Here is a 21252-nt window from a genome sequence, read left to right as displayed (position 1 = left end):
AATAATTTTCCACTTTTGCAAAAAGTATTAAACTCTATGGGAAAATGTGTTCTATAAGTGATGGGACATCTGTAATACAGATCGCCATTATGTGGATGCGATAAAAAAAGTTAGATCTGTGTCATTGGTCTTGTCAGGACAGGTTTTGCTGACGTTTCTTTAATTTGTTTTGCCTGGTAGGTTCCTATATCACGCGTTTCTTGTGCCTAATGTGACACCAAAAATATCTGCAGAAAATAAAAATACCATTTCACTTTAATTGTAATTGTTGTTTTTATGAACCATATACCAAAAAATGATCCCCATGTGTGTTATATGGCTGGTGTGTAGAACAGGCCCAGCTCTCGTTAGTGGGAAATGACCTTTAGTGAACAAGTATACTGTAAGGGGCACTTTGCACACTATGACATCGCAAGCCGATGCTTGCGACGCCGAGCGCGATAGTCCCCCGCCCCCGTCGCAGCTGCGGTATCATGGTGATAGCTGGCGTAGCAAACATTATCGCTACGCCAGCTTCACATGCACTTACCTGCCCTGCGACGTTGCTCTGGCCGGCGACCCGCCTCCTTATTAAGGGGGCGGGTCGTGCAGCGTCATAGTGACGTCACACGGCAGGCAGCCAATAGAAGCGGAGGGGCGGAGATGAGCAGGACGTAAACATCCCACCCACCTCCTTCCTTCCGCATAGCTGGCGTGAGCCGCAGGACGCAGGTAGGAGATGTTCCTCGCTCCTGCGGCTTCACACACAGCAATGCGTGCTGCCGCAGGAACGAGGAACAACATCATAGCATCGGTCATTTCCAAATTATGGAAATGACAGACGCTACACCGATGATACAATTCCGACGATTTTGCGCTCGTTAATCGTATCAAAAAGGCTTTACACACTACGATATCGCCTGCGACGCTGGATGTGCGTCACTTTCAATTTGACCCACCGACATCGCACCTGCAATGTCGTAGTGTGCAAAGTGCCCCTAAGTCTTTTCCCCCAATTTAGGAAGAGATTCACTCTTAGGTAGACATTAGGTAGCATTCACAACTACAATATCATTTTGGTCCAAACCTGCAGTTTTAGTGATGTCCTAAAACTCACAGGGAATAGACAACAAAAAAAAACAGCCTCTTCTGACCACAAGGGTATAATAACAAATAAACAGTTTGTTCAGCAAGGACGTAAATCTCATTGCAGCTCACCCGAACAGTTTACATTCCATTTTCCTGGAGCAAACTCTCACCAAATAAGGGGGTACAGTCCTACCAGTCTTGGTGTTCCTATAGCTTCACGCACCAACAAAAGGGTTCAACTCCATACAAAGCTCACATTACACAGCCTGGTCTCTCAGCAGTTTCCACACACTGCACTTTGAGTCTGCTAGGGATTGAGCAGAGTCTCCCAGGTGAACACAGCCTGGCTCTCTAGACATGGCTAGCCAGGTGCACCTAATTAAGACCTGCAGTGCTAGGAATTAACCCAGTCCAACCAGACTTCACTACATACCCTTTGAACAAAGTCGAAGGCTGGGCACCATCTACCAACACACAGAGCCTACAGGGCTTTAAATTGATCCAAGCGTGAGGTTCATCCTTGATGACATGAGAGTGGCCTAATAACCACAAGAGACAGCCCTATATTGGAGTACCGCTCTTTGGCCATGCTGTCTTTATGAAGGTGACAAATTCCCTGCTACTTTTACATCCAGAATGTAGGATTCTGACTGGGTGAATAAGCGAGGAGCTTCTAGCGGGTCGCTATCCTTCCAGGGTTTTAATAGGTTGCCATTATATATGGGAAAGGGCTTCCTTTTCCCTTGTGGGTGGACTTAATACTTGACCTCTTCTGCCTTTTCCACCACCTAATAGGTTCCATACCCAGAGGCAGGGACCCTATTCCCCCCTTGGGCATGAATACAAGAACCCAATTCCAGGCTTAAATTTTCTTACTCAACCAACCGTTTATACCCCCTGGATTGTGGCTTTAGGAAGCGCTATTTTACCTGCCTTCTCATTTTGGTCCCTCAACACAACAGATCAGTATACCTGGCCATTTGTGGACATGGATATTGGCTTCAAGGGATGCTTCTCCATCCTCCTCTCCAACCAATACAGTGAAAGGAAATTTGCAATATACATATTGTGACCTTGTTTTCATAGCCGTCTCGTGGCGCTATAGCAGACTATTCGGTGATATAGCTTTAGCCCATAAGTCGCAGAACAACGGAAAGTCACGTCCGATAATATCATGCGATAAGCCCTTGACCACTCCCACTTCATGTGACACGGATTTACAGTTTGTGCATATGTCGACCTAGGTATAGTTCTCGGCGTCACCATCTATATACCTTATTCCTATCCCCTCTTTAGGAACTAGCACTTGCGGAAGTTGGGCCCTTACCAGGGTCACCAAATTTCCAGAGTCCAGACACCGTAACACTATTCACCATCCCTTAACACAGCTGAGGTCCCTCACCAGGGTACAGTACATCACTGCCCATGGGATGTGCCAAATATGAGTAGCACCGGTCTATGGAGCAGTCTATTAGGTCAGAGGTAAATGAACAAACTGCTGATAGATGAACCGGACCACGACACCTCCAGCAGAAAATGGTACGAGAAGTACCTTTTTGAACCCGGCTTTGACCCCCACCTGGGTCTTTATGTCCCTCAGATATGGATTTGGACCACTTCTTTTGCATATCCCAAAAGGGTGACTTCAGGTTCAGTTGATTGCTTAGGGAGTTCTCCACAGCCAAGTATCTCTCCACAAGAGTCATGAGGTTATCTGCATTCTGGGGATGTCCTTGGGCAACACAGCTTTGCACAGCTTTCAGTAGTGCATGGATAAATCAGTCCACTACTACTCTCTCCATCATCTGTCCCAGAAAGCAGGTCTCGGGCTGCAGCCATTTTTGCACCAGATGTGACAGGTCGAACATCTGGAACTGAGGTGGCTTGTCCTTTTCGTAGAGCCAGAGCGCACCCATTGTGCTCTGCCAGGGTTATGCCCAACTGTGGAATAATCTCCACTTTCAGCTTTTTGTATTCCTTGGCCTCCTGTAGGGCAAGGGCATAGTATGCATTCTGTGGTTTCCCAATACGTTATAGACCTAGGACCTTTGTCCATTCTTCTGGGGCCACTTTTGCCCTGTCTGCTATACTATCATAGACAGGAAAACCTCGGCATCGTCCCCCAGAGGTATTTTCTGCAAGGCCTCTTGTGCTGTTCGCCTCACACGGATACCCCCACTTTGACTGTCGGGAGGTGCCGTCTCCTTGGCTTGGATAGTTTCTTCCAAGAGAGCCATCCAATGCTGCTGCAGTAACTCCTGCATCAGGAGTTTTTAATCAATTTACAGTCAGTTTTCGTGAAGCAAACTCTCCACAAATAATGGAAGAATCCTACCAGTCTCGGTGTTCTCCTCAGCCAGTGTTACTGTAGCTTAAAGCACCAACAGAAGTGTTCAACTTCATGCACAGCTCGCATTAAACACCCTGGTCTCTCAGCAGTTTCAACACATTGCAGTCTGCTCAATCCATAGCAAACTCCGAGCCCCCCAGGTGAACATAAAGCCTGGGTCTATAGACATAGCAGTGCACCTAATTAAGACCTGCAGTGCTAGGAATTAATCCAGTCCTTCCTGGCTTTGCTACAGGGTTTGGCGTTTCTGGTGATATGCGAAGTCAAATATGTAAAAATCTTTTTGTTCCATTTTTATTTCTTTTTTTTAAATCAGCAAGACATATTGTCTGTAATCCAATGTTTTCCGAAGTCAGTAAAACAGTCTGTCATGTAGGTATTGTATCACCACATTAAAGTCTAACATTCCTTTCCTTTAATACTTCAGACGGAGATTGATACAGTACTGAGTGACTTGGAGGCACTTGATTTTGCAGAACTGGTAAGTTCTTTACATTTGTGGTCTTATCAACCTACAATGGGATGATACTATATACTGACGTGAGAAAATGAGATTAAGTATTGTTCACAATGAATCAGATTTATCACATTAGCTGATTTTTATGTTGTTGTTGACAGTGGGAAATAAACATATGATTTGCCAGCATACAAAGTCATCCATTTCCACCTTTATAGAATCTCTTGTTTTGTATTTGATGTTGACAATTTCATTGTCATCTATGGCTTCAATGTATAACCATCTTTGAATGTTATTGTAGTGAATGTTTTCTACCATTGCAGTCTGAAGATTACTATGAGATGAGACGCTTGTACATGATTCTAGGAACTTGCCTGTTTTACAAGGTAAATTTGATTTTGAAACCGTTAGAAACAAGTCATTTTCCGGTACAGGGGTATGGATTGTTGTAAAATAACAACGCATGGGATCATGGGATCATTAAGCTTTACTGCGAGCTGATGAACCTATAACCGGTGGGGAAGAGGATTGTACATGGACCATGCACTACATGTGAAGAAGAGATGGTATAATTGTGCTGTCTACTTAAAATTGTCCCCCTCCCTACCTTTTTAGGGTTATCTGGTAGCCAATCACTTACCCAAGGAAGATCTGATTAATTTTGCCCTCTATTGTCGACATTATTACTTGTTATCATTGGCGTCAGAGCGGATTGGACAGCTTGTGGTATGGAGGGAGGTGTATCCTTGTCATCATATGGAAAAGTATGGATCACTAAGCAGAGATGAATACAGTCAGCCGGAGGCACGGTACTTCCTTCTCATCGTAGGCCTGGTAAGCATTTCTCCAAAGTATCTGCAGGATCCTGTCTTTTCTTTTTGTGACTAATTTTGCCATGTATTTGTCTGAAAGTAGTATTCATTTTTACTATATTACTCTTTATTTCCAATCAGTCTGAACAGACAGATGCAATGTAAAGCACAGGGTAAAGGCTTAACCCATGAAATAAGAGTCAGCCTTCTGACTACCATTTGCTGCCATTAGACTATAAAGCCAAATAAGTAAATTTTCACTGTGAGTTACTTAATGTCTAAAATACTTAAAAGTTTAAGGAGAGTCTGGAAGATTTAAATACAAATATATACATTTTATGGGTACTGCATGTCTGGAGATGAGAGCAATGGCATAACTTAAAGATCATGGGACCCAATGCAAAAGCTTCAATGGGGCCCCCAATTATTGCAAGTCTTTAATAGCATTGGTCTTTTCATATAGGCCAAAAGGACCTTTGGAACCACCTAGGCTCCAAGGCCCTTGTGTGACTGCAACCCCTGCACTGATTGCACCCCTGAATCGAAGGTTGATCCAATCTGTCAGAATATATTAATGTGATGTGGAAAATATAAATATAAATGGACTCTTGCTCTATTTCTATAACGTAAGTACATAAGCATATTTTTGTTAGTATTTTAGAGGTTTTTAACTGTTATGACTCTCTTGCAGAAACACTTCATGCTATGCACACTACTAGAGGCTGGCGGCTGCGCATCTAAAGCTGTTGGAAATCCTGGGCCTGACTACATATACGTGGACCAGCTGAAGGCATGTCTTCTTCAACTGGAAATGCTGGACACAAGTATAGAAGAAAGGCTGAATGCGTCTCCAAACCCGTGCCTATCATGTGCTGACTGGTTTCTTCCTTCTGCACGGGACAAGTTCCACAATGTTGTCAATTCTGTTATAATTAATAAGCTTCAGACTCCCAAAAAAAACAATCAGACATTGAGTAAGAAGAGTCTAATTCCCGATTCCCAGTCTTCTCTAAAAACTCGTAGGCCAAGTCCTACTCGGAGTAGTGGAGGATCCGATAATGGAAGTGAAGGTTTAGGGGAAAATGCTGGTGTTGGATTCCATTCCACTCCAGACTTGACCCGAAAAGTCAAAAGAAGAGAATCTGAAGGCTCAGGAGGCTCAGAAGGAAGTGGAGGAAGTGGGAGTGTTCTTACAGTAGGTATTCATTGTCACAGGGTGCAGTGCACCTTACCTCTCATTTAAAGGGGTTATTTCTCGTACTTAAATGGTTTAAAACAACTTTGCAATTTTCTGCTATTTAAAAATCTTCTTCATTCTAAACAACGGTGGGATTTTTAATTTTATAGTGTACACCTTGTTGCCAAGATTACCGGCCACATTGCTGTCTCAGAGTGGCTGGTTACCTAGGCAGGAAGAAGTGCCATTTGCAGTCTGTATGCTATTGTGAATCCAGCCAACTTCAGTCCCATTGTGATGCTCCATCGTTGTAGAGGCAAAGCTGCCTCTAATAGCAGCAAGAGAGCGCTTAGATGAAACAAAGGGTTTGACCAGTGTTTCCCACAAAATCCAGTCCTCACGTCCTCCAGCAGGTCATGTTTTAGGATTTCTTTAGCATTGAACAGGTTATGGAATAATTATCAAGGCGTTACCTGTCCAACCCTATGTAAATCCTGAAAACCTGACCTGTTTGGGGCCGTGAGGGCTGGAGTTTGGGAACTACTGGATTTGACCATGCCGCTGGTCCAACTCTGCAGCCTTCAGCAGCACACTGCCCTTGGCAACCCAAGAAGTTGCAAGACAGAGGAGTGGTGCTCTTCTGAAGAAACATGTTAATAGCTGTGTATAAAGTGATCAGTAGTGATGAGCGAGAACTACCATGGTCGGGTGCTCAGTACTAGTGATGAGTGAGAACTACCGTGCTCTGGTACTCAGTACTAGTGATGAGCGAGAACTACCATGCTCGGGTGCTTGGTACTAGTAATGAGTGAGAACTACCGTGCTCGGTACTCGTAACAAGCAGCTGGACTCTCAGATGGGTGTGACTTGTGTATCCAGTATAATGAAAGATCGTCCGGAAAAATGCTTGAGTTCCCTATTGGCTTCCACTTTACTGCGTACACGTCTGAGTGTTCGACTGCTCTTTAAGAGTACTGTGCACTTGAGCGTGGTAGTGCTCGCTTATCACTAGCAATGAGCATGGTAGTGCTCGCCTGTCACTAGTGCTTAGCCTAAATCAACTAGTTTGAAATGTTATATCTTAATCAATGTCTCACTGAACAAAAGACAACACTACCTGGGTGTAATTATTGTAGCATCAACTAATTTGAGCAAAACTGAAGATTTTATAATGAAAATTATATTCTTAGCCTTACTTTCATGTCATGGGTTAAAAAATGTTCTATTAAACGAAGTCATTTCAAAATTTTGGAAATTGTTCTTTTGGTCAGTGAGGTATTGATTAAAATCTTTTTCAAATATTTTGTTTTTATTTTATTTTGTTTTTAATATTATGTTTTTCCAAAAATAAGCCCTAGCAGAGCTTTTCAGCATTTTCGGAGCAAGGCTTAAATATTAGCCCTTCCCCTAAAGCCCGAGCCCCAGTTCACTAATGAAGTGTCCGTGCAGCTAAAAGAAAAGTTAGATACTGCAGGACACTTCATTATAGAAAGTGGACACCCCGTAATCCTTCTCATCAGATGCAAGGGCAGAGGACCTGCAGTGATTGCACCCCCGCACACATCCGATCTCACACGCACAAACATCCGAACACACACACACACAATCAGATCGCATACACACATCCTACTCGCACACACACATCCTACTCGCACACACACATCCTACTCGCACACACATCCTACTCGCACACACATCCTACTTGCGCACACACATCCGATCTCACACACACACATCTGATCTTGCACACACACACACATCTGATCTCGCGCACACACACACACACACACACACACACACACACATCCGATCTCGCGCGCGCACACACATCCGATCTCGCGCGCGCACACATCCGATCTCTCTCACACACACACACACACAATCAGATCGCGCACACAAACATCCAATCACACAATCAGATCGCACACACATACCACATCCAGCGACACTGATTTCTTCTAGCTGGCAGAATCCTGAGAGGCAGTGCATTGGAGTGCAAGGACCTGCCATAGTGCTAGCTTACAGGACCTGCGACACGTGACTTCCTCCCAGAAATATTCTGTAAAGGTTTGTGGGTGTGTCAGTGTCAGTCAGCCAGGCAGCCAGAAGCAGGGGAGAACGGCGTGCAGCACCCACCAGAGATCACAGGAGGACCTTGGAGCCACGCAGATGTCCGGATCTGGTAAGTATGAGTCTCCTGGGAAGTGGGGTTTCTGCTTTTTTGGGGGGATAAACTTACCTCCAACCGTGTTTCTCCAAAAATAAAACCACCTCCAAAAATAAGCCATAGTGCCTTTTTTGGTGTACAAAAAAGTATAAGACAGTGTCTTATGTTTGGAAAAACACGGTATGTGTACTTATTTATACTGAACACTGTACATGACATCTTTTAGGCTCACCACCTCACTACTCTACTACCACCACGACTACTCTGTAGTTCCTTCAATATTTTTCTTTTTTGATCCTAAAGACATTTTACCTTTTGGTGTACTTCATGTAGGTAAAAATTGGGAGATTTATCAAATTAAACTTGCCAGATATTTTGCAATACTATCTTAAGGCCTGGTTAAACGAGATGATAATTGGGAACAAGCATTTGATGTGATACTGGTTTTTCGATTATTGTTTTTTGTAGATATGCTGGCAAAGATGCTTGTTTATCGGGTGATTGAATTATTCATATGGGCAATAAAATCCTTATTGCCAGCAGATTTTCCTGTGTAAACATTAGAAAACATGATATTCTATTCATGCAGAATGATCTCATCAACACTCATAGAATTCAGTTTAGGCCATTTAGTTACCACCGACAGGTGTAATTGTCCCCTTAGGGCAATGTACAGAAGTGTGACTAAATACATTTTCTTATATATTGACTTTTATATTGTATTTTATCTACAGATCAGCAAGAAAAAATACACCCTTCCAAATCCTTTTAATTTGGGAAGTTTGAGAAGGAACCTTTCAGAGCGAGAAGCAGAAGATCTGTATAACACTGTGAAGTAAGTGACACGTTAAATGGGTATTCCAGCCTCAATAATCTGCCTATCAACTGGATAGGATATAACATGTACAATAGCCAAAAAAACCTCATTTTACCTAACCCCAAAAACTCATTTAATTCCCATTCCTCACTATTGGAGGAAAAAAAAGTATATCTCCCTGTTAATAACAAAGACTGAGGGGGGTTCGCAATATTAAAAATTGCCGAAAATATTCTTTTTTTTTTTTTTTTCTTTTTGTTTACTAGGGAGAAGCTCTTAAATAACCAATACCTTGGTATAAAAACTCAACTACTCTCCTGTATTCTCTTTCAGCTTTGAAGTATAGCTGAAAATACACAACTGAAATGAAGGTTGATCATACCAAAAATCAAAACCATAATCCAATAATAGTGAAGCTTTGCGTATCTCCATGTTAGATTAACCCAGTTGACATTCAGATTTAGACATTTGGGACATAGATGGCAAGATCACAACTGAGAACCCAGTATGGACCCACACTGATCCTATCCAGCAGATAGATTACTTGTTTGGGTCGGAGTACTCTTTAAAGGGAAGGTGTTGTAAAAAAAAAATTCAATAACTGAAAAAATATAAAGTATTAGTGTTTAAATAAAATTATTTGTTTTTAATTGAGAAAAATATATAAAAAAAAAAAATTAAAAGTTTGATATTTTCCACTCTTAAACACTAGGGGGAGCAGCTGCTTAAATCCTGCTGTAGAGCTACTGTAGAACTAGCTCACATTACAACTGCAGTAAAAGTGGGTGGAATCTGCTCTCCTGTGTGTGATGTCACCTCCCCCTCCCAATCTGGGTGTTTCCAAAAGGATAAGAAGATGAAATTTAGGATCACAGTGCGGAGCCATTTTGTTGGTGGCTGCAAAGTGATCCTAATGTCTAAAGTGTCACCGAGGACCGCTGCATAGTGCTCCACTGTATCCCACGCTGCGCTGTTTCCCAATGCCCCGCTGGCTATTCCCCAATTTCTCACTGTATCTCGCGCCCCCATATACTATGCTGCCGCCCGGGATCGGAGGTCTGAGGTGACATGCGACGAGGGGGGCATGATCTGCAGCCTAAGCGGCACAGCACTACAGATGTCACGCCAAGCTCACCGCTCCCAGACGCATGCACTCACCTCAGACCTCCGCCCCTGGCAGCCTGTCTTGGCAGTGATCACAGTACGAGCAGCAGAGGTCCGAGGTGAGCACACGTAGGGTGGGGGTGGTGAGTGGCAGAGTGCGGGGTGGGGGTAGTGAGTGGCAGGGTGTGGGGGTGGTGAGTGGCAGGCTGTGGGGTTGGTGAGTGGCAGAGTGCGGGACGGGGTTGGTGAGTGGCAGAGTGCGGGACGGGGTTGGTGAGTGGCAGAGTGCAGGAGGGGGGTGGTGAGTGGCAGAGTGCGGGAGGGGGGTGGTGAGCAGTAGTGTGCGGGGGTGGGTGAGCAGCAGAGTGCTGGAAGGGTGAGTGGCACAGTGGGGAGCAACACGCCAGGATCAGTTGCGGTGCAATTACCGCTGCCCGGCACCAATAGTCACCCCATCCATCCCGGCGTGTGACATAGAGGAAAGTGGAGCACACAACATACCTTGTGAGCTCCACAGAGATGGCGCTGAACTCCTCCCTCTGCTGTGATCTGGACAGCCCAGGGGGCGTCTCCAGGTCACAGTAGGGAGCTCTCCTGTGTTATGTATAGAGGTCGGAGTCCGACTTTCAGAGTCAGTGCTCTGGGCGCTGCCATAAAGGGGGTGCGTAACTGTCGTTTCTCACAGCAAATCCAAGATGGCAGCCCCCAGTGCTTCAGTAAAACTAGAATTAAATAAAAACTAAATAAACTGTGAATTTAATTTTGTATTAAAAACACTTTTTTCCCTGCCGCCCATGACAGCACCACATGAGAGATAGGTTCCGCCCACATCAGGACAGGAAACCCACTGATAAAAAGGCGGTACCTCTCCTCCACATCAGTTTGGTTTCCTGTCCTGGTATGGACAACCCATTGCTGTCCCAGGTCCGACCCGGTGTGGAAGCCTGGTACTTACCTGAAGCCGGTGCTCGGGCCTGGCTGCACCCCCCCTCGGTCTCAGACCTCTGCGGCGGTGAGGCGCGGGCCTGGAGCGGGAGCTCGGCCCGGCGTCGCTCCAGGGATGTGCGCACTCACGGCGGCCGCTGGAAGGCTTGTCCCTGCTGTGCAGCACGCTGGAGTGAAGCTGGACGCTCCGGCCGGAAGTGACGCGATTCCATGGTGACGTGCGCAATGCGCCCAGGAAGTGACTGGTGTGCGCATGCGCACTCGGATCCAAGATGGCGGCGCCCATGTAACGAGACAAATGTGACCGGCGCTTGGGACTGGTGAGTTTTTTCTCCTCCATTGTTCCCATTATGGCAGGAGATTCACCCCGCAGCAAGGAGCAGCGCAAGGAGTCGCCACAGCGTGGCTCGGAACGCGGCTCTGCGGATCGTTCCCGGAAGGCTGTCTCCAGTCCGGGCAGCGTTCGGTCGGTGGGTCCCAAGAAGTCCAAGAATCCGCCTCCTGATCCGGTATTGCCTGGAGTCGTGGGGGTGAGTGGACTTCGTGGTCTTCCATGTTTCTAAGTCCCCGTTTCCGTGTCCCCTCTCTTGTTAGGTACCGACTAAATGTGCCTCCAAGCAGCGTCACAAGGAATGTGCCATATGCCAATCCTCCCTGTCTTCGGATTACACCAAGGCCCTGTGTGCAGGCTGTATCCAACAGACCCTACTCAAAGAGGGGCCGGGGTTCTCATCTGAATTACGTTCCATTATCAGAGCGGAAGTACAGGAGTCCCTTAAATCCCTTAAGGGGGGCAAGAGGCGCAAGAAGTCCCGTCATCATAAGCTGTCTACTCCCGATACTTCGGCGGGTTCGGCTCAGGGCTCTCGGTCGTCGGGATCCTCGGGATCCTCCTCCTCCGATTCTGGCTCCTCTTCCTCTTCCGATGAAGGTGGTCGTCCTTGCTTTCCTACAGCAGACGTAGGACCTTTGGTGAAGGCAGTACGTTCGACCATGGGTATAGTGGACCCCAGGGGGCCCGAATCTACCCAGGATGTCATGTTTGGGGGCTTGGATTCCAGGAAGCGTAAGGGGTTTCCCATTCCCCAGAAGGTTCAAGATCTCATTACTGACCAGTGGAAAAAAGTGGACAAGAGGTTGAATCTTAGCTCTTCCCTTAAAAGGAAGTACCCTGTGGATGAGGAAGCGTCTACCTCTTGGGATAGAACCCCAAAAATTGATGTCGCTATTGCCAAGGCGTCTCGTTCCACTACCTTGCCGTTTGAGGACTTGGGGTCCCTTAAGGATCAGCTGGATAGGAAGGCTGATGGTTTTCTGAGAGGTACATGGGAGTCTACGGCTGGTGGCTTGCGCCCGGCCGTGACCAGCGCCTGTGTTGCCCGGTCTTTAATGGTGTGGCTTCAGCAGTTAGAAGACCAGTTGCGCAATGACACTCCTAGGAAAGATATTATCTCGTCCTTGCCCTTAATACAGGGTGCTGCTGCCTTTATGGCTGATGCCTCGGTTGATTCTTTAAGACTATTTGCCAGGTCGGCGGCGCTTTCCAATTCCGCGCGTCGGGCCCTCTGGCTGAAAACTTGGAAGGGTGATGTCCAATCCAAGGGGCGACTATGCAGCATGCCTTGTGAAGGTGCCTATCTTTTTGGCTCTGGCCTGGACGACCTCCTCACTAAGGCATCCGATAAGAAACAGGGGTTTCCAGTTTTTCCGGTGGAGCCCTCTCGCAGCCGGCCCTTTCGGAGGCGTCAGTTTTTCGCAAAGCAGTCTCAAAAACCGCAAGATCAGTGGAAGGACCGTAGAAAGACTACCTCGGGCTTTCTCTTTGGCAAGCGCTCCGATAATAAGCCCAAGCCCTCTCAATGACGCCTGTCATCAGGTAGGGGGTCGGCTGTCCCTCTTCCTCCATGCATGGCAGGCAATCTCCTCCAACAGGTGGCTCCTTCAGATTGTGGAGGAAGGGTTAAAATTGGACTTCCGTTCACCCCCTCGGGGGTCTCTCATAATAACATCCTTGCGGTCCCCAGAGCGGCAGATGGCCTTGGAAGTGGAAGTGCTAACTCTCCTCTCGAGGAAAGTCGTTCAGGAGGTCCCCATAGGACAAGAAGGGGACGGCTTTTACTCCACTCTGTTTCTGGTTCGGAAGCCGGACTCCACCTTCCGCACCATCTTCAACCTGAGGACCTTGAATTTGCATCTGGTGCAGCGAGCCTTCAAAATGGAGACCATGAGGTCAACTGTCAGGCTGTTGTATCCAGGGTGTTTTATGGCGGTCCTCGACTTAAAGGACGCCTATTATCACGTCCCTATTTTTCCGTCTCACCGGCAGTTTCTCAGGTTCGCACTGCACGTCTCCGGGAGGCTGAGACACTTCCAATTCGCAGCGCTGCCATTCGGGCTTTCCATGGCCCCACGGATCTTCACCAAAGTCCTCGCGGAGGTCATGGCACATGTCAGGGAACAGGACATATTGATCATTCCGTATCTGGACGACCTCCTGATAGTGGGTCAGTCGGAGTCTCTATGTGCGGCTCACGTGACCAGGGTCATCTCCATCCTGGAAAGCCTGGGGTGGGTGGTGAATCAGCAGAAGTCCAGACTCCAGCCTCTCCAGTGTCAAGTCTTCCTTGGTCTCGTCTTGGACTCCACCAGCCAGTTGTGCCACCTGCCAGAGGACAAGGTCGCCAGGATCTTGTCCTCTCTCTCTTCCGTAAGGAGTTGCCCAAGCATGTCCTTACGGCAGGCTATGTCGCTGGTCGGGACTCTTACCTCTTGCATCCCAGGAGTGTGGTGGGCCCAACTGCATTCCAGAATCCTCCAGATGGAGGTCCTTCGGTTTCAGAGACTGTTTGGAGACTGTTTGGAGAACCAATTGACCCTGTCTGCAGACACCTTGCACTCCCTGGGTTGGTGGCAGGACCCCTCTCACCTCCGGATGGGGGTTCCTTGGCTTTCCCCGGTCACGGACACGATAGTCACAGATGCCAGCCATTGGGGGTGGGGTGCCCATCTACGCCAACAGGTGCTTCAGGGTCCCTGGGACGCTCAGTTGGTCAGACAGTCCTCCAACTACAGGGAGCTCATGGCGGTTCTCAAGGCACTAGAGGGGTTCCTCCCCTTCTTGAGAGGTCGCCATGTTCGGATCCTTTCAGACAACAGGGTGACGGTGGCGTACGTCAACCATCAGGGCGGCACCAGATCCCCTTCTCTTCTGACTCTGACTATGCACATCTTCCAGCTGGCCGAACAACATCTCTCCTCCTTGACAGCTCTTCATATCAAGGGGACGGACAACGAGGAGGCAGACTTCCTCAGCCGGCACTGTCTCCGTCAGGGGGAGTGGTCCTTGGACCCGGAGGTCTTTCGCAGGATCACGCTTCTATGGGGTGTCCCTGTTCTAGACCTGTTCGCTACCAAGGCGAATCGGAAAGTGGACAGGTTCTGCTCTCTCAACCCCCGAGACGATCCTGTTGCCCTCGATGCCTTCCAGATGTCTTGGTCTCACGGCCTCCTGTACGCGTTTCCTCCCCTGATCCTGTTGCCTTCGGTTCTCCGGAAAATCCAGACCGACAGAGCAGAGGTTATTCTCATCGCCCCCTTCTGGCCGAAACGGGCGTGGTTTTACTGGCTGCGGACACTGTCTCTGGTGGATCCTTGGGTTCTCCCGGACGCCCCTCATCTCCTGTCCCAGGGCCCAGTCCGTCACCCCCCCGACCCGGCTCTCCATTTGACGGCTTGGCGTTTGAGCGGCGGCTGCTAGCTCGGCGGGGGTTTTCCTCTTGCTTAATCGATACTCTTCTTTGCAGTAGGAAAGCGGTCACCACGGCCATTTACGGTAGGGTCTGGAAGCGCTTTCTCCTTCAGTCGGGGGCTCGGGCGGAGGGCCCCCCTCCTATCTCGGCTATTCTAGAATTCCTCCAGAGGGGGTTGGAGTTGGGGCTCTCCACCAGTACGCTCAAGGTGCAGGTATCGGCCTTAGGGGCACTGTTTCATTGTAGTCTGGCGCAGAATGAATGGATTTGCCGGTTCATTAAATCTAAGTCCAGGTCTGTACCTGTTCAGGCTCCCAGGGTTCCCCCATGGGACCTTAATTTAGTGTTGGATGCCCTCACAGGGCCTCCGTTTGAGCCCTTAGGGGAAGTCCCTCTCAAACTGCTGTCCCTTAAGGTTTTTCTCCTCGTCGCACTCACCTCGGCCAGGCGGGTGGGGGATCTCCAAGCCTTGTCTGTGGTTCACCCTTATACCCAGATTCTGGATGATAGGGTAGTGTTACGGACTGATCCCTTCTACTTGCCCAAGGTTTCTACACCTTTTCATAGGTCCCAAGAGATCGTGCTCCCTTCCCTCTGTGACCCCCCTCGGAACGAGAAGGAGGCTAGGTTACACACGTTGGATGTCCGGAGGGCCTTAGTCACGTACTTAGATAGGACTAGGGAATGGAGGAAGTCTCAGGTCCTGTTTGTCACTTTTCAGGGGCAGTCCAGGGGGCATGGGGCTTCTAAGGCTACCTTGGCCAGATGGGTCAGGGATGCCATCGGTTTGGCGTACTCGGCTAAAGACGCCACTCCTCCTCCGGGCATAAGGGCGCACTCCACTAGAGCAGTGTCTACGTCTTGGGCGGAGAGGGCGGATGCCTCTCTTGACCAGATCTGTCGGGCGGCTACTTGGTCGTCTCCTGGGACTTTCTTTCGGCACTATAGGCTGGACTTGTCCTCCACGACTGACCTTTCCTTTGGGAGACGGGTCTTACAAGCGGTGGTCCCTCCCTAAGGTGGTTGGTCTATATGAATCTCTCATGTGGTGCTGTCATGGGCGGCAGGGAAAAATCTTAATTACTCACCGGTAATGGGATTTTCAATAGCCCATGACAGCACCCTTAGTTCCCCCCCTATTCACTGGTTGTGGGCACCCTTCGGGGAGTGTTAGAGTTATTGGTGTTTTTTCCTTGGGTGGTGGTGTGATTAATCTGTTTATTGTGTTTTGTTGGTCCTCTCTGGCTCTGAAAACCTACTGATGTGGAGGAGAGGTACCGCCTTTTTATCAGTGGGTTTCCTGTCCTGATGTGGGCGGAACCGATCTCTCATGTGGTGCTGTCATGGGCTATTGAAAATCCCATTACCGGTGAGTAATTAAGATTATTTCATAATCACTATTATTAATACAAAAATAAAAACACGCGACACCCTACCTTTTAAGTATAATTTATATTGAAAGATTTGCAGGTTGAGCTAATATATTGATAACGGGTAATTGCCAGCATTGTCTAGACCAGGATGTCTCCTGTTTATATACTGGGGGCTTTACCAGACAATGGTAACACATGGGCATCATAAGTGGTCAGAGCCCATGCCAGAAGTCTATTCATTAACCCATTCATATTTTTTTTGATCAATAAATGATTGCTGCAGCAAGAGAGAGGCCTACAAAAACGAGCATGACAAAACTGGCTCCACACTTCACGCTGAAGGACTTCTCAATTGTGTTTTAATCATAATTCCCAGTCACACACAACGACTTACCGGCGATCCCGACAACGATACGTCCTGATAAGGATCGCTGGTAAGTCGCTGGTGAGATGTTACACAGTCACAGTAACGACACAGTAACGATACAGGTCGCAGTAGCGACCTGTATAATGATTTCGGCGGTCATTGGGACCTTGTCACACAGCATCAAACACAGCGATATGTCTTGCCCAGCAGGACATTGCCTTTGAAGAAAATGGTCCAGACCGTTCTGCAACGACTAGCAATCTCACAGCAGGGCCTGATCGCTGGTAGGTGTCACACATAACGAGATCACTGGCGAGATCGTTGCTGCGTCACAGAAACGGTGACTCGGCAACGATGTTGTTAGCGATCTCGTTGTTTGTGACTGGGCCTATAGGGGGAATCATGGTGACACGTTTGCTGTAAAAAGCTAATATTCTGCTGTAATAGAGGTATTAGTCACACCTAGTCATGTTATGCATTGAAATTTTTTTTTTCTCTCAATATCAAGAATAACATCAGGGTCGGAGAATACACTTTTTCATTACATATTCCTGGAAACTGTGCAGGGAGTGTTCATCTCTCCAACACACAGAGAGGTAGAGGACCTGAGCGGCACCATTCACCCACTACTGATCAAGAACTTCCACCGCTGCTGCCTGTCTATACGCTCCGTGTTTCAGCAAACTCTCGTGGAAGAGGTATAGTGCTCTTTAAATACAGTGGAGTTACATATTCTCCAGTTATCATTATTAAATGCACCTTAGTGAATCAGAAATATATATTTTAAGTCAATATTTTTGTATGGTTTGCAGAGTGTGTGGCTGGGTCACAAAAAATATGTACTGCTGATATTTTGTACACTTTCTCTTTTTCTTTTCCCTCATGCATTAAGTGTGAAATTTAGTAACAATGGCTGCTCACAATGTGTAATTTGGTATGCACTTTGCAAGTTTGAATAAAGCTTTGGGTTTTGTTTTGGGTTTTTTTGTAAAAAGGGGGGAGTGTTCTCTTACTATTGGTCTTCTTGATTGCACCCCTCCCTGCCTCCTGCTTGCAATGTTTCGGTGTGCTTCTGTTTGATTGCAGTTCAGATCAGCACCATTGGATCCCACCTGCTTTAGAGTTTGCAAACACTGCTCTGAAGCACCTTGTAAGCGCTGCACACATTGCCTGTCAGTTCAGCCTCTGCTGTTAGACTGCAGAGGTTTCTGATAACCTTGGCAACATGCAGTAAACTAAATTAAAAATGCCTACATTCTTCAGAACCGATTTTTAATAAGTAGAAAATTGCAATGTTACTTGTTTTTACAAGCACTTTGTAATTTTAAAGGGAACCTGTCAGCAGAAATTTTGCACTAAACCTAAAAGTTTCCCCTTCTGAAGCTCGTGGGCTGCATTCTAGCAAGGTTCCTATTGTTATTGTGCCCCCTTTTAGTCCAAAATAAATACTTTATAAAGTGGTACCTTGGCGCACGGACAATGCGCGAGACCTAGGGCGCACTGGGCGGTGTCCTGAGGTATGAAATTGAGCGATGGGGGACAGCGTAAAGCGGCAGGAGGCAGAATAACGGACACCAGACAGCCCGCCCAGTGTACGATTAACAAGATTTGCATACGAAAAGGTACCACTTTATAAAGTATTTATTTTGGACTAAAAGGGGGCACAATAACAATAGGAACCTTGCTAGAATGCAGCCCAGGAGCTGCAGAAGGGGAATCTTTTAGGTTAAGTGCAAAATTTCTGCTGACAGGTTCCCTTTAACCATTTATAATTTTGAGACAACCCCATTTATGATGTTGAGACACGCACAAGCAGCATGAATCAAAGCACGCCTGCATTATTGTAGCTGTGTATGTTTTCACTCTGAGATTCTTCAGTTTTTCAGAGAATGCATACTTTGAAAAGCCGGCTGGCGACTATATGTCTCTGCTGACTAGTCCATGACCTTTCCCCTGCAGTTTCTCCTGAAATGGATATTTTTTGATTGACAGTTCTGTAACCATGTACACATATAGGGAAAGACCTGTCAGGGGAAGCAGGGCAAAGAGAATCAGTCTTGGTCCAGAGGCATTTTTTCAAAGTATCTCTTCTCCACCTCTACCCTGGTGCTTTATGCAGGAAGGTGTATTCTGTGTCGGTACATGATCAGGTCAGTGTATAAAAGAGGCTTGCTGCTCATTTCATTAGCTATGCCAGCCCTTTTCTGTGTTCAGGTGATGTATAGACAGGAAAAAGCTGTGGATATATGGAGCGCAATAGGGTCTTACTAGTGTAAAATATGGTGACTTTTTAATAGGAAAACCGCTCACCTGGAAAGGTTGTGAGACTCACAACCAGTATAGCGACATATAACAGCTGCAGCCGATCCCACGTGCCAAAGGCAGAAGCAAAACAAAAACCAGGATAATTGTGGTATACTCCGCGCTGCTGTACAAATAATCACTCCAAATAATAAAAGCAAGGGTGATGGTTTATTATACGCGTTTCGAAGAGATATCCCCTCTTCTTCCTCAGGAAAATCCACCGATAAACATAACAGAGATAGTGATACATTGATACAGGGGAAAAAAACTACACAATTATCCTGGTTTTTGTTTTGCATGTGATGTATAGACAGAGAGGGAGACTGACTTGACAATTGATATAGGCCAATCAGCCAGCAGTCCTAGTGCATTTCTGCAGTGATCACAGGTGAGGAAATAGAGCTGCCAAAAATTGGGGCAACTTTTTAAATAAGAACTCCCAAGAATATTAAAGTGTGTGTATAAATACAGTATAAGTGTATGGTATGTAGTGTGAGTGTATTAGTCACTGCTTTCTCCTGGATCCATTTCCATTCTGCTCCTCTTTTCAGTGATGTCACTACTCTGCAGACTCTCCAGGTCACACTGTGCTCTGCTCCTCTTCTCAGTGATGTCACCACTCTGCAGACTCTCCAGGTCACACTGTGCTCTGCTCCTCTTCTCAGTGATGTCACCACTCTGCAGACTCTCCAGGTCACACTGTGCTCTGCTCCTCTTCTCAGTGATGTCACCACTCTGCAGACTCTCCAGGTCACACTGTGCTCTGCTCCTCTTCTCAGTGATGTCACCACTCTGCAGACTCTCCAGGTCACACTGTGCTCTGCTCCTCTTCTCAGTGATGTCACCGCTCTGCAGACTCTCCAGGTCACACTGTGCTCTGCTCCTCTTCTCAGTGATGTCACCACTCTGCAGACTCTCCAGGTCACACTGTGCTCTGCTCCTCTTCTCAGTGATGTCACCACTCTGCAGACTCTCCAGGTCACACTGCACTCTGCTCCTCTTCTTAGTGATGTCACCACTCTGCAGACTCTCCAGGTCACACTGTGCTCTGCTCCTCTTCTCAGTGATGTCACCACTCTGCAGACTCTCCAGGTCACACTGCACTCTGCTCCTTTTCTCAGTGATGTCACCGCTCTGCAGACTCTCCAGGTCACACTGTGCTCTGTGTGATCCAGAAAGTGGCTTTTACAATGTAACAAGGCTCCATAGGCTTACATTGTAAAAGAGGCTAGAGTGAGCCACATAGTATGAATTGTGGCGACATCCCTGAGAAGAGGAGCAGAACGGCTCTGGATCCTGGAGAAAGTGGCATTAGGTGAGCATATTAATACACTCACACTAGATATCATACACATACATCTAATAAAAAAATATTCATTGGAGTGCTTCTTTAAAAATAAGTATATTAGTCTGTTCTTATTAATCTCAACCTTTTGAACATAAACTAATATTCCATTTATTACATTGTAAAAATCCTTCTCTTTTTGCTTTTACTAAAACCTGTAGGTACAAAGCAGTTCCAAGGCAGACGTGTGCAGGGACTTCTTAGGACTCGGGCCCGTTAAAGAACATGGTGTTTTATTTGAATGTTCTCCTGAGAACTGGACAGACCAGAAGAAAGCCCCTCCCAAAATGTCTTACTGGGTAATAGGGTAAGAAACGGTGACGTACATGTTCCATTTTGACCAGTGATGTAAAAATTCTTTACTAATTATAATTTTTCTTCAAACCCTAATGTTGAGAAATACTCACAGCCACTTGTTTGGTCAGAGATGAGGTGTGCAGTATAGTGAAATGCTGTTCTGATCACTAACAGGCAGCCGGTTGCTATGTGCCCTGGAAAGAGGGGAAAGTATGTAATTTTTAATAGTGTTGTGTTAGTGGTGCAGAACAGAACAATGAGCCAGCATACATGGCAAATCACTTATGTCCATCACCAGATAATTAAAGCTGCGCATTGAATGACCGCTGCTTCTTTCTTCCAGGAGACTTTTTCTGCAGCGTCAGCCTCAGGAGTTCTATGTCTGCTTTCATGACTCGGTGACGGAGGTTGCGGTGGAGCTGGCCTTCAAGCTGTCCTTTGGAATGCCACTTTAGTCCTGGACTTAAGCAAGATCTCTGTTCATCACCAGCACTTGATATACTCCATGTATTAGCCTTACCCTTGCACTTGTTACAGATTTGTACGGGTCTTTTCTGTGGTTTTACATTTTTATAGATGATTCTGTATGTTGACATGTTGCTTGTTTTAAAGAAAATATTTAAAATGAAATATTTTAGTAATGAAAGTTTTTTTACTTTTTCCTATTGATATTACTGACTAGATATATTGACTTATTTTCTACTTGAAACTTTCATTGTCAAAAAATAAAAATGTTTGCACTTACTATTTTTTTCTGGAGTCTGGTTTATTTGACGATTTACTGTAACATAGAGGAAAACCAACACGTGTGATTGATTCCACATTAAACAGATTCCAGGTGGGTAAAGACACAAGATTCACCGAAACTGGCGCATTTCGGGCCACCATGGCCCTTATCCATAACATACAGGTGGATACAA

General features: G+C 46.6%; 1 protein-coding gene across 2 annotated transcripts in view; it reads left to right on the top strand.

Moving 5' to 3' along the window:
- INTU (inturned planar cell polarity protein) overlaps positions 1-21011 on the top strand; it is a 102130-nt gene extending 81119 nt beyond the window's left edge. For both annotated transcript variants that reach the window (XM_075336186.1, XM_075336177.1), the window contains exons 9-16: positions 3846-3899; positions 4199-4261; positions 4491-4709; positions 5379-5882; positions 8766-8866; positions 16895-17084; positions 20197-20342; positions 20676-21011. In XM_075336186.1, the coding sequence (XP_075192301.1) occupies positions 3846-3899; positions 4199-4261; positions 4491-4709; positions 5379-5882; positions 8766-8866; positions 16895-17084; positions 20197-20342; positions 20676-20787 (1389 nt within the window). In that variant the 3' untranslated portion in view covers positions 20788-21011. The remainder of the gene's footprint in view (positions 1-3845; positions 3900-4198; positions 4262-4490; positions 4710-5378; positions 5883-8765; positions 8867-16894; positions 17085-20196; positions 20343-20675) is intronic.
- The last annotated feature ends 241 nt before the right edge of the window (positions 21012-21252 follow it).

This window comes from Anomaloglossus baeobatrachus, chromosome 1, assembly GCF_048569485.1.
Source record: "Anomaloglossus baeobatrachus isolate aAnoBae1 chromosome 1, aAnoBae1.hap1, whole genome shotgun sequence".
Classification (NCBI taxonomy): domain Eukaryota; kingdom Metazoa; phylum Chordata; class Amphibia; order Anura; family Aromobatidae; genus Anomaloglossus; species Anomaloglossus baeobatrachus.
Note: the sequence above shows the minus strand (reverse complement) of the source record. Positions and strands in the feature narration are given on the sequence as shown.